Consider the following 13275-nt stretch of genomic DNA (forward strand, 5'->3'; position numbering starts at 1 on the left):
TTTGCATACTGGAAGAAAAGTTAAAAGAAAATCCTATTTTTGTTTTTCTTTTACATAGCCAGTTGAAGAGGTAGCTGTATATTATAAACCTGCATCCTCCTGAATTCCGGCCTTTCCAGCCAAATGCACACAGAGGGTGTCACATGGCTATTATTCAGCAGTTGATATCCTCCAGCAACCTGACTGTGAAGAATCTGTAGGATCATAGTCCTGCTCTGAGCTGACCCCAGCTCCTGGGATTGGGAGAACAGGCCACACATGTGCCAAGGCTGTCTCTGTGCTCTGGGCTCTGCTGGCTGAGGGGAGCCTTGACCAGGAGCCCTTCCCAGTGCACCTTCCCTGACTGTCTTGGAATCCGGGTCTGAACTTCAAAGCAAGCTACAACACTGCAAGGAAATTAAATTCCACAAAATATCACAGGGACCAAAATAGGGATTGGTGCTTTGATACACACACCCCCCGTCCTTCCTTCTTCACACCTGAAGTGGTGTCTGAGTCCCTCTAGCTCAGGAGTTTTTTTCCTGACACCAAAGGTACAGGTCACTCTCTCCCTCCTCACATAAAATCACCTCTCCAAGTCCCAGATCATCACAGAAACCTTCCTTTCACTTGTTGGCTTAAACTTTTAAGAACATGGGTGACCAGAACTAACTCCTGTATTTTGGGTGACTTCAACACTATTTCAACTCCTTCAATTCCAGTCGATGGCATTAATATTTCCCTATCCATCAAAGAGCTCATCTGACTAGTGTGAGCTGAGCTCATCTCACTGTCATAGTTACTCTGATGTGTGTTTTTACAAATTTTGTTTAAGCAGTGGGCAGGCAGATATCAAACCCACCTGACCAACAAAAACTGAAGCTCCACTTCATGGGCAAACTTCAGCTCCCTCATGTCCTGCTGGGGCTTGTGTGTGTCAGCACCTGAAGCCCAGAGTAACTTTTATACCTGTAGATTTTTATAGCTGAGGGAAAAAAACTCACTAGATTTCAGATGAGGTTTTCCAGATATCATCAGATGTAATAGGAAAAACACATCAGCAGTAAAGGAAGGATTCCAAAGTGTTTCCTCCTGGCTGCAGCAACACACAGACTGCCCCAAGCACTGTCTGCTGTCACACCAGCCAACCACACACACATCTCCCAGGGGGAGGGTTTCCCACCAGGCACAGAAAAAGCTCCTCTTCCTTCCCACACTTCCTTAGGGCCTCTTCCCACAGCAGCCCCTGCCCTGCTGTGCCTGCTCCAGCACTTCACCAGGCACGGGAGAGGAACGAGAAGGAACCCACCAGGGTAAGGGTCACTCAGGCACTTCCCAACTCCCCCCTCTGCTCTTTTGCCACAGTTCTTGTTCCTATTTGAGTTTGGATTTCTTGCTGTTTCCATATTAAATCAGGAGAGAACATCTTTTCTCTAGATATCATTTAACTTTTTTTGTCAGATGTCATAGTCTGTCCCTTTAAGATGTTTGCTTGAAAACAATGACTTGAGTTGATTTCTTGAAAAATCATGGATTAGTGTCTAGAATCAGAGCAAAGATAGAATAATTACTTGCTGACAGACATAGGTGAAGATCACTATTTCAGCTTCTCTGTGAAGTTTATAATTTTATGCAGCATTAATCCAACTCAAAATATAGGAATGTAGTATTTAGATGAGGAATCTAAACCTGCCTAACTTAATTTTGAAAAGCTAATTACATAATCCTTGAAAGTAAATAGAATCAAATTAATTAAAGCAAAATCAATCCATTTTTCCCTATAATTTCAGTCTTTATTAAATGAAATTTACTGGAGAAAATGTTCTCTCACCTTATTTTAAGAGGAAAACTTTTTTTTTTAGTTCTAAAATATCTTTACACTTGAAACCATTTTGAACAATTATTTTTCTAAATTTCATTCTACATTAGTGTAATTTTATCTCATTATTGCCTTCGTATGTAAAAAACCACACTGTGTTCTTTCACTTTGTATTTGGTTTATTTGGGGGGAAAAAAGGAGGAAATATATTTTAATTCTAGGATGTATTAAAATCATAAAGAAAGATGGCTTCAAGGTTGGAAATTCCCCAACTTATTCAAGTGAATTTGTATTTCAAACTCTAGTCCTGTGCCAAGATTTGCAATGTATTTTTAAATGCAGAGAAGTAGTAGGGAATGCTGGAAGGGAATAAATTTAGAGGATTTGAACTGCCAAACAGAAGGGACCAAGATGGAAGTCTAGTGGGATCCACCCTCCAGAAGTGGGAATGACATAGCAAGAGGCATAATTACCTGCTGGCATGTTTATTTTATCCCTACAGGACAAGCAGTGCCAGATATGCAAAATTTCCAATTGTCTATTCCTCCAAATCTTAAACTGTCTGTTATCAGAGGTGCATGAAGCTACAAGGTGGCAAAAAGAACTTTTTGTCACATAAAAATAGGTATTTCCTGGTTAGAATCTTCATACTGTCAGAAAAAAGATGCTTAGACATTTAGAACTATTCAATCCCTAAAGCCTCATTTTGAAAAGTGATTCCAACCCACAATTTTAACACTAGATCTGTGAAGATACTGAAGTGGAATAAAAACCTTTGCCTGAAACTAACCTAGCTTTCACCATTGTCTTTTGGTGACAATGTGTTCCAGAACTTTGAACAATTATCTATTTTGTACAATTATGACGGAAAAACGTAGAACCAGAGACAAAACAGCAGCACTGTGCTCTGTCCAGTGCATTTGGGGGGATGTCAGGGAGCATGCAGACAGCTAACGATTTTATCCCAAAACCCTAAGCCTCGGGGCAATCCTGGGAAAGAAGGAACTGTGCCGTAATGCCGCTGATCAGATCCCTCTTGTCACTCCCTGGGCAGCTGAAGGATGAGCGGGCTGCGGTTCATCTCTGCGGTGGGATTCGCCGCGCTGCTGCTCCCGGGGGTCCAGGGGGGAGCGTGTCCCTCCTCCTGCAGCTGCGGGGCCCCGGGAGGGTCCCGGGGGCTGCACGTGGACTGCAGCTCGCGGGGGCTGCGGGCAGTGCCCGGCCTGCCCCGGGACACCCGCAGCCTGGACCTCAGCAACAACAGCCTGAGCCGCGTCCCCGCGGGAGTCCTGGACACCCTGCCCGGCCTGGAGCGCCTGGACATGGCTGGCAACCCCTGGCACTGCGACTGCCACATCCTGTACCTGAAGCTCTGGCTGCAAGACTTGTCTGCACCCTCCCTTGCCCGCGTCAGGTGTGCCAGCCCAGCTCCCATCAGAATGAAGCCCCTGGCAGAGCTGACTGGGAACGAGCTGGGGATGTGCAAGAGGCTTCTCCCAGTCAGGTGTCTGGGGTTCTTCTGGCGAGACCTCATTTTAATTGCTGGAGCAATAATTACACTTCTTTTAGTAGCATGGGCTCTGAAATTCTCCAAAAAGCTTGTCTGCCAACTGAACCTCGGCCGGTACGGTGCCAGGGGCCGCCTGCTGAGGAGACACAACCCCAAAAGCCACAAGGTACACTGAGCTGGGCACTGCCACAGCTGGAACAGAAACATCCAACTCCTCTACAAGCAAAGCAAGTGCACTGGCAACACTGGTTTGAATGGTGACTGCTACAAACAGGTCGCAGGGCTCAAAGGCTGGTCCTGGGATGGACAAGCTTGCCTGAATGAGGGACTCCTGGTGAGGTGTTGACAGGCAAGGTTCATTCTGCTGCCACTACTCATGTGAAGAGCATTTCTGCTAAATTTTTTTTCTAAATTTTTTTAGATCATTCAACTTAGCATTTTCCACTGAATTCTCAGCTCTTATAGCAAGAAGATTTGCACCCCAAATCCTACACTTTTTAATATATGAACATCAATTGTACTATTTTAGCAATTCTTTTCTCATTCACAAGTTCTATGAGTTTGCAACCCCTTACCCTCTCTGTGTCCCACTGGGCTTGGTAGGACCATTCTTGTGTGCAGACAAACTCAGCCACCTCTTCCCCAGCTTCAGGAGTTTTCTGCCAGCAAAACCATTATGATTATATAGACCAGCCACTGAATGCATCCCTTACTGAATACATTTAAAGTTGGACTGGTAAAGAGAATATAACCAGTAAAAATAATCTTAAATATTATTGAATTTTCTGGAGAGTGAACAATAAAAAAGCATTTTATGTGAAATCGAAATAATGGATGTTTATTGAACATTCATACTCGCCCAACTTTCTCTTTCACAATTCTAAACACTTCTGATTAAAATTCTAAGAAATTTCCAGAACTTGTCTTGCAGTTTTACTACAGACATTTGATGCTCTGGATTTGATGTGTAACAGCTTTGAGAGGATGTACACTCTTCCCTTCTCCTCTTGTGTGCCCATCCTCATAGAAAAATTGTTGTGGTAACTCAAGCAATTGTTTTCTCCCTAGCCTAAATCCCAAGAGTCCAAGGCCAGCAATTCCTGTTGTGACTCCACCTGCTCTGGTGAAGTCAGGCCAGTGAGATGGGAGAGCTCTGAAGATCTAAAATTAATCTACTGTTGGCAGTTCAGTTGAAGACACAATTTGCAAATGCTCCTCCTGACTCCAAACCTGAGCTCGGTTCTAGAGGCCACCTGGTGAAGGTGCCAAAGGCTGCTTGGCTCTACACCAAGCTCCCTGTGAGCTGGGTGGGCTCCTTGGTGCAGCTCAGCCTCTCCCCAACAGGGCTGGGGCTGAACCTGCTCCTCGTGGGTGGTGCTACAATCGCCACACACTCTCGCTGCTGTGAGAAGCCACAAACACCCAAGTCAAAGACAGCAGAAGCTCACAGGGACATTTCCAGGTCCCTCTTGCCCCCGTCAGAGCATTTCAGCAACATGGAGTCAAACTTCACTGCTGACTGCTGGTGACATTCTGAGACAGCTTTAGAGGAGATGTGTTCCTGCCTGTGACACCTTCACTGCTGAGCCCCCTCCTGCACCCCCAGGGAAGGCCAGTCTGATACACCACCCCTCGCCAACCCACATCCATGCCCCTTCAGGATGAGTCCCTTGACACCAGAAACAGCCACCAAACCCCCGGTGGGTCTGCTGGAAGAACCTGTGAAGCACAGAGAGATTTGGGGCAAGGACACACACCAGGAGTAGAGGGTTACACAGATCAGCCATAAGGTGTAGCTTAGGGCTTTACACTGGGAAAAGGGAAGGAACAGACCCAGGTGCTTTCCCTGAGACATAATTAATGGTCTGGGAGACAACACACCCATTGCAATGGGAAAATCTGCACGTGATACACAGAGGGGAACAAGAAGAGGGAAAGAGTGAGTGCACAGAGCTGTGGGTCACCTGGAGTGCTGAGCAATCAAAAGCAAGACTGCACAGCTAGAGAGGAAAGATGAGCTGAGGACTCAATGCAGAAAAGTCACATAATCCAGTAGCGATGATCTCCCTGGTATGACATTGCAGCAGTGGGCTAACACCACCTTTTCTTGTTAAAATAGGGAGCGTCACTTAGGGATAGAAAGGCTTATTTACTTCCATGTTCAGATAAGCTACAGTAATTCAGCATCAGTGTCTACAAATCAGGAACAATCAGCCGCAGAAGAATCAGAAAAACAACAGTAATGCAAATAAAGGATCAGAAAATAGATCTTAAAAGGAGATTAATTTCTTTTAATAAAGAGAAATTTAAGGAATTACAAGATCAGAGCTTGTATGAATCTACACAAAGAGAAATTTCTAAACAAAGGATTAGGAGCAGAAATTAAAACATCAGACTAGGAAAAGGGCTCAAAATCTAAGAGTGAAAATAATTATACACTGAAACAGTGTGTCAACCATCCCTCACTTCTCTAGCTTTATTCTACATTAATAACCTCTGCAGGACAGAATTTCAAATAAACACAAAGGAATGTAGTGCTGTACACACCAAGATAATTTTAGAAAGTTCTCCTACACTGAGCTGTCCAATTTTTTAAAAGACAACCACATTTTTGTATGGGTGCAAAATATTGCACTCTGCAAACTCCCATGGAGAGTCTCCTAAACGATATTTCTTGTTTTCCCAAAATAAAATAAATCTTTAACACTCTACGTTTACCACTCTCTTTTGTGTCTATAAACTAGATAGGTATAAAATAGTAAACTGCTTTACTGTATGGCTTCAGTGGTACAAATGCACAAAAATAAGCAATTAGCAAACGTTTCTGCTTGCACCAACCAACGTATCAAACAAGACGCACAGAACACAGGAAAAAATAATTGAGAGAACGTATTTTCTGTCCTTGTAAGAGGAAAGAAGAGGGAATCTCTTCCATGGCAATAATTCACTTTCTACTAAAAGAGTATTGTATTTATCACTTTTCATCCATTTTGTTCTTACCTAAAAAAACACAAAACCCTGCAAAGGGGTCAGCTAGAACTGCTAACTGAGCCAACTGAAAGCTCAAAGACAACATTCAGTGTTTATCTGGCAAGGCCACTGTGTCATGCCACATACCCCATCAAATGGCATAATTAACCCACAGCTGTAACAATGTACAAAGACAGGAAAACACATCAGCTATCTCAGTGGAACATGCAGGCAGCATTCCCAAAGAGCTCTGGGAAGATCCCAGAAACTGTTACTGCATCGTGCCTGCAAGAGGGCAAAGTACTGCCTAGATTTGCTCTCACCTTCTTTGGTGACAGAGGTGTAACTGCTGGGACAGGGCACAGCTAAGAAGTTAGGAGGTTTGGGTCCACATTTGGCAAGGCAAGCAATCAGACTCAGGATTACTGAGCAAAACCAGCTCCCTGCAGCACACAGAGCAGGTCTGTGTAAACTGCAGTTCAATCCATGGGTAAAATAGTTGCAGGTTTCATTTATTAAATGGAAAGGTGTGTGAATCACCACCTTTTTCTTGAAATGTTCAATGTTTTCTTAACACTGTAGCAAACAGCACTGCTCAAGCTGAATGATTTCTGCTTAGCTTTGTGCTTGCTTTCTGCCTGGGATCTGTAGTTAAGTTTTTTCCAGATCTGTTGTTTGAGCTCATGGATCAGGGAAGTTTGAGGGGCTGGCACACATCGTGCAGTGCTGTTCTCCGTTGTGCTGAAGGGCCATCATACTATCAATGGAAGGTAATTCACTGATCTCTGCTCTCTGTGACCAGGGACAGCAGCCAGGGAATGGCTGGAGCTGTGTCAGGGCAGGCTCAGGTTGGATCTCAGCCAAAGGTTCTTCCCCCAGAGGCTGGTTGGGCACTGCCCAGGCTCCCCAGGGCAGTGGGCACAGCCCCAAGGCTGCCAGAGCTCCAGGAGGGTTTGGCTGATCCTCTGGGGCACAGGGGGTGACTCTTGGGGATGGGCCTGTGCAGGCTCAAAGCAGCTCATCCCCTAAAAATCACCCTGTCTCAGCTCAGAGCTGGCTGAAAGGCTCAAGTGCTCTGTCCCTCTGTGCACTCTGCAGCCAGACTGGCCTGGCACCCGGGATGCCATTCCTGAGTGAGCCACCCTGGAGCCGCCTCCTGAACTCAGCTACAAACACTTTTCTTGGCGAGAAGGAGACAAGTACTGAAGAATTAAAGCACTTTTGCTCATTTACAAGACTGCAGGCACCAAGGAAAGAAAAGCCGAAAGAAAAGGGCCGCATAGTGTCCCTGGGGCAGCAGCAGCAGCCTGGGGGGTCACCGGTGCCCCTCGGACACCGCGGCAGCCGCGGGAAGCGCGGGGAGGAGCTGCCCGAGGGCCACGGGGCCGGGATGCCAAGGGTGGGGCAGAGCTGGAAGGCAAGGGAGGAAACGTTGGCACTGCCCCGGACAGCTCATATGGCTACTTTGTGTTTATTTTTATTTTTAATGGAAAATGGGCACTTTCCCGCTGCGCTCAGGGGACACCTGCCGCTGGCAGGGAGGGCGCAGGATTTTGGGCTCGGCACCACTGAGGTGTACAAAACTACACGGCTTTGAGAAAGGAGCAGCTCGAGCCTTCCTGCCTCGGCAGCAGTGGCTGCTTGCAAAAGACAAGCACGAGTGCATGTCTGTGATGCAAGTTATTTTCTTCAGAAGAGTAAAATTACAATATTTTTTCAGGAAAAAACACATACCACATCCCGTGGATTCACTGAATTTGCTTGATCTCCCCTCCATGTTCTAAAAATGTTGATATTTTCAGAATATACGTTTCTCATGTGTTTCAAATTCCACATCCTTCAGACAAATGAGTGAGATCTAAGTGTACTCAACACCTTTCTTTTCCCCACAAAGCACGGACGAAACAATCTGAAAACAGCTTTGTCTTTCACCTTAGACTAACTCCCATGCTTTGAGTACCAGCCCAGTTCTCCCCAGGAGCTCTGGGAAGCTCCATGACACGGGTACATGGCATTTTACAGTTCCGAGGGTCTTCTCTAAAATGTAAGTCTCTGTCAGAAGTGCAAAGTTTTGAATTTGCACTAACAACTGGCCTCGCAGTGATATCTAACCTGGATTTGACTGTAAACCTTTGCCTATCCCAAGGCTTGTTCAACCTATGGAAAATTAGTTCACATTAAATTCATACTAAAGACTAAGTACAGCTTTGCTCTAAGGAATGAAACACATCACAAAGTTAACAAGTTTGCTCTGCATTTACCTTTTTCCATCTTAGTTACACAGATACTGTTTGCACTGACCACATATGGAATTGCATTAATGTGACTAGAATAACTCCAAAAAGAGAATAACTCATCCAACAGGAAGCTTCAAACAGCAAAAGACCAAGAATATTCCCAGCCTAAGAGGATCAGAAACAGAGAGGAACTCTCTCAGCTGAACAGGAAATTTCTTTCATTATTGAACTAGCAAACATATATGGTAAGATCTAAATATTAACTGAATATACAAAATACATGCAGAATGCAGTGAAACAAGCTCGTTAGTTGGTCTAAGCTGCTCCCACTCTTGTACTCTAAACTAATTAGCCAATATACATTCATTCTCATACTGGCTTTATGTGTAAATGCACTGTTTTAGGAATTATTAACATAGAATTTTAGGCTTCACAAAACTGGGACTCTTCAGGCTGACACACTTGTCGGTTATGATTTACAGCTGAATTACATGATTTTATTTTTGCCTGCCAACAGGTGAAATGACTGTACTGAAAAATTAACAATTCCTACCCAATGACTCCTTTGACAGTGCTAAGTTGATTGTAAGGCTTAGTAATGCTAAATTTGCCTTAGTAATGCTGTTTATCTTTATGCTTTTTCTCTTCAGAGCACTACACAAAACACTTTCCCAAAGTGCTCCGAGTAATTTGCTAGAAACATTTTGCTGTTACATTGATTTCAACGAAATTTAGATTCCACTCAATAACGGGGGTGTGCCAACCAATTGCTTCAGTTCCACGATGGCCACATGGCTGCTGTTTATCCTGAGCTCCTGCCCAGGGGCACTTTGCTCCTGAGGTGGCCTCTCCCAGTGCCCTCTCTGCGGTATTCCCAGCTGATCCAAGGATTGCCCCCTGTGGCAGTTTGAGCCACATTAGAAATCTAAAATCCAATTTTTAGGCTTCCCCCACCCCTTCTCAACAATTTATCCTAACACCGGAGAGAAACTTTCATTTATTTACACAAATAAATACTATACAAACTAAAGGCAACTATATATAATATATATATATATATATTACATTGCTATCAGTCAGTCCTTTCAAGTCCCTCCTTTAACTTTAGTCCAGGAGCAGCCTTTAAGGCTGACATGTAACAGTCTTTTGCTGTGGGAGTGTTCTGGGCTCCTGAACACTCCCTCCTCACCAAGTCCAGCAGTTGTTTGTTGGAGTCTCTCCTCTTCATGAAGTCCGAGAAGACAGCTGTGAGTCCTTGCTCTCCTGCTGCTGGTGATCTCTCCCTCTCGGGGTCTCCCCTCGGTCCATAGGCTGCTGCAGTGCAGCTGATCAAGTGTCCACATCCTGGAATCTTCATTCCTCTAAGTCAGTTCTCGGCTGCCCCCGCTCAGCCTCGGCAGCAGCTCCTGAGCTCTGGGCTCGTCTCCAGTTTCACCTGGGACTCCTCCCGAGTGCCGGGCCGACCTCCACGGCCCAGTCTCCTGGCTCAGCTCCGACTCTGAGCCCTTCCTCCACTCACAGTGGAGGGAAAGAAAAGCCCCCCTCTACAGCTTCACTGCAGAAAAGGAGGGGGAAGAAGGCTGGGCTGCAGAGCCTGCCTCTCTCCTCTTACCTCAGGGGCTGTGAATCTCAGGTGCTGTGAATCTCTTCCTTCACAGCACACACTCCAAATGCTGACTCCAATTCTAGCCCAAGGCTGAGCTGGGGGGTCGCAGGGCTCCCCTCTCCCCCCCGGAGGGGAAGAGAGGGAGCCCAGCCACCCCCTGGCCTTGTCCACCTGCCCGCAGCAGACACCAACAGCAAAACAACCAAGAGTGCCCTGCCAACCATTTCCGGGGCTGTGATATGTGATTTTGAGCAAAGTGAACGACATGGACAGTGATTGACTCTCCAGGGAACACTGCCCTGGCACCCAATCACCTCTGAGCCCCTCGAACTCTCAAGGGGGGCCAATTTCAAACTATGACCCCCCGGGCAGCAGTGCTGATGTCACTGCAGCAGGCACAGCTCCTGACTGCCATGGCAAGGGCACTGTAGGCAAATAAATCTGAGCTGCCTCCCAGGAGCTCGGTCCATTCATTTGGGTTTGCTTGGCACTTCCTCGTCTGACCACCAGGCCTTGGACAACCTGCAGCTGGGAGTGGAATGGTGCTGATTTCATAAGGACATTGTCTGGAAAAAGTGGATTGAGGCCTCTTCCCTTGGAAGAATATTAAGGAATAGGAAATCCAGAGCATTCATCTTAGTCCAGGGGAAAAAATTCTCATGAAGCCCTTTAATGGCCTTGATCTCTAGGAAAGGAAGTGTCAGCATGGATGGATCACAGCCTCCCTATTGCTCCTTGAATCGTTTTCCTTGTCTCCTCTTTAGGAGTCAAAAGGGGTTTTCCTCTAAATTAATAATTTAGGTTTTGACTAGGATACGTACCTTTTCTCTTATGACCACAGAGAAGGACTATGGAACCTGACACATCCAAATAAAATCCACCTTTGTAACCCTCTCCTATCAATAGTAGTGCAAAGCAGCAGAACTAAGTGGCAATGGCCACACCATCCAAGCCTGCCCTCAAGACAGCAGAGCACTTAGAAGTGAGGCCATGTTTGACTTCCCTGAGTCTGCAAGGCAACTGCAGAAACCAGTCATTTAATTTTCAGATGCACTTACCAAAATCTGAATTATCGAAAGACCAAAACTAAACCAGCAGTAATTACGACCTGAAGGAAAAGGGGCAATTTCAGTCCGTAAGAGAACACAAGCTGAGCACAGGCAGGACCTCAGAGGCCCTGGAGGGTTTCCTTCACCTCCAGGAACAGCTTTGTCAGACGGCTCTGAAACCAGCCCGACATTGTCACCTAGTGGCTGCTCCAAACCCTCGGGGGCAGAGCTCCTCCGAGCCGGTCACCTTCCACAGCGAGCCCCCGGGAATGGGATGGGATAGAGCCATTTTCCAAACAAGCTCCCAGTCACTGCCAGTTCCTGCCAGAGCCCTCACACAGGTGTTCTGTCGTGAAGTGTCAGACGCCACAAGATGTGCATTGATTTCTATCGACAAGACCCTGAAGTTACTACACTTTTGCACACCGGCAACACACTCCCCATTTGATTTCTTCACTGTGATTAATCGTTTTTAGATCTGCCTGGAGTTTCCTGCTACTACAGCTCCCAAAGTCACAGCTCATTATTTATATTGAAACTTGACAGAGGTTCTCTTCCTTCTGTTCTCCTTAAGTCATGATGAATTTTGATGTAAACTAAAATTTGACTAACACCTTTGGTTGTTTGGATGGCTTCATCCTATCAAAGTGCAATAAAATAAAAAAGAAAAAAAATCTGTAAATTAAGTAACTGAAACAAAATAATGAAATCAAATCCCCTCATGGGTCTTTTTTCCTACCATTCCTTTTCTGTTCCTGAAAGTCTGAGAAGGTCTTTGTGAGATAGTTTTAAAAAAGAAGAAAATCTCAACAAAATCAGTACTAAATGAAAACAAAATTAAAAACTCTCTGGCAATCTGTTAGCCATCTTCAAGGAAGTAAGAGAAATTTAGAAATCACAATATATTATTCTATTTTGCATTAAAATTCATTGGGTATGGTGTGGTAAATAAGATAAAGACTTACTGACCTGAGTGGGAAAGAGTTTTGCTTCAGAAATGAAATCCAGTATTCCTGCCCAATGTTAGTCTCGTTTGGAAGAACACCCCATTAACTCCAAGTGCTCAGCAGATTCACAACATATTCCAAAACTACAGAGATCTTTTTCATCCCAGCCTTGTGTAATGAAACCTGCACAGCATTTGTGCCTCTATTTCAAATAATTTACAGCCATCGATGACACATGAGTGGCACAAAATTGCTCTTTGTTCTTATACTAAAAGTTCAATGGATCAAAAATCACACTGAATATGCTGCCTATGAAATGAAAACAAAAATACTATTCTACACACAGGAAAAAAATTTAAAAGGCATTTTCTTACCAGATTTTCTCCTTTTACATATCTTCTTGCTCCTTATTTGTCTAAATCTTCCAGAGGCAGCTCAACTAAGGCAAAGAAACCATAGAGAAAGTACTGGAATTAAACAGAAAGATGATTTTGGTTGCGTTTTTCCAATATGTTATATCAAGACTCTCATCTATATTTGGGAAAACTGGAATGTGCACTTCAACTGAAGCTTTGCTGGCTGTGTTTCAGTACTATATTTTACATATAGCAAAAAATTGTGGGATTTATTCTAAATCTACTTAAGTCACAGGGCTAAAGCAACTCTCTTTGGGAAATAAGAAAGCTATGATGTGTAAGATAACTTGGAAAACCTCTACACAGACTCTTTAGAGCTGATAAAATCTTTACAGTACAAAAGGAAGAAAATGGGGCATTTCACTTTTTTAACCTCACATGAGGACCTTTCAGACTTCACATAGGAGAAGCAGCAGCAATTACCCCATAAACACTGACACTAGACATGTTCAAAAGAGAGTGAGTATTCACAGCCCCTATTTAATCTATTTACACAATTCAGAAGGTATTATATACATGTTTCAAATGGAGACACTGATATGCATATGTACAAGTATATATATACACACAGACATAAATATATACATTTATCTCACAGACACACACACACACATATATATATTCAAAAAACATATTTGGATATCTGATATGGGCTTACCGATATAAAGATATCTAGGCTGATACTGATGAGTACTTTACAGTTTTATTTCAGTTTATTACAATAACACTAAAATATAGTTTT

General features: G+C 44.4%; 1 protein-coding gene across 1 annotated transcript; it reads left to right on the forward strand.

The window, feature by feature from the left end:
* Positions 1 to 1203: 1203 nt before the first annotated feature.
* GP9 (glycoprotein IX platelet) lies at positions 1204 to 3597 on the forward strand. Its single transcript, XM_051793381.1, has 2 exons — positions 1204 to 1292; positions 2853 to 3597. Exon 2 carries the CDS (start codon positions 2860 to 2862, stop codon positions 3481 to 3483), a length of 624 nt encoding a protein of 207 aa, XP_051649341.1. The 5' UTR covers positions 1204 to 1292; positions 2853 to 2859; the 3' UTR covers positions 3484 to 3597.
* Positions 3598 to 13275: the final 9678 nt, after the last annotated feature.

This window comes from Manacus candei, unplaced genomic scaffold, assembly GCF_025592945.1.
Source record: "Manacus candei isolate 608988 ecotype Guabito, Panama unplaced genomic scaffold, ASM2559294v1 h1tg000036l, whole genome shotgun sequence".
Classification (NCBI taxonomy): Eukaryota; Metazoa; Chordata; class Aves; order Passeriformes; family Pipridae; genus Manacus; species Manacus candei.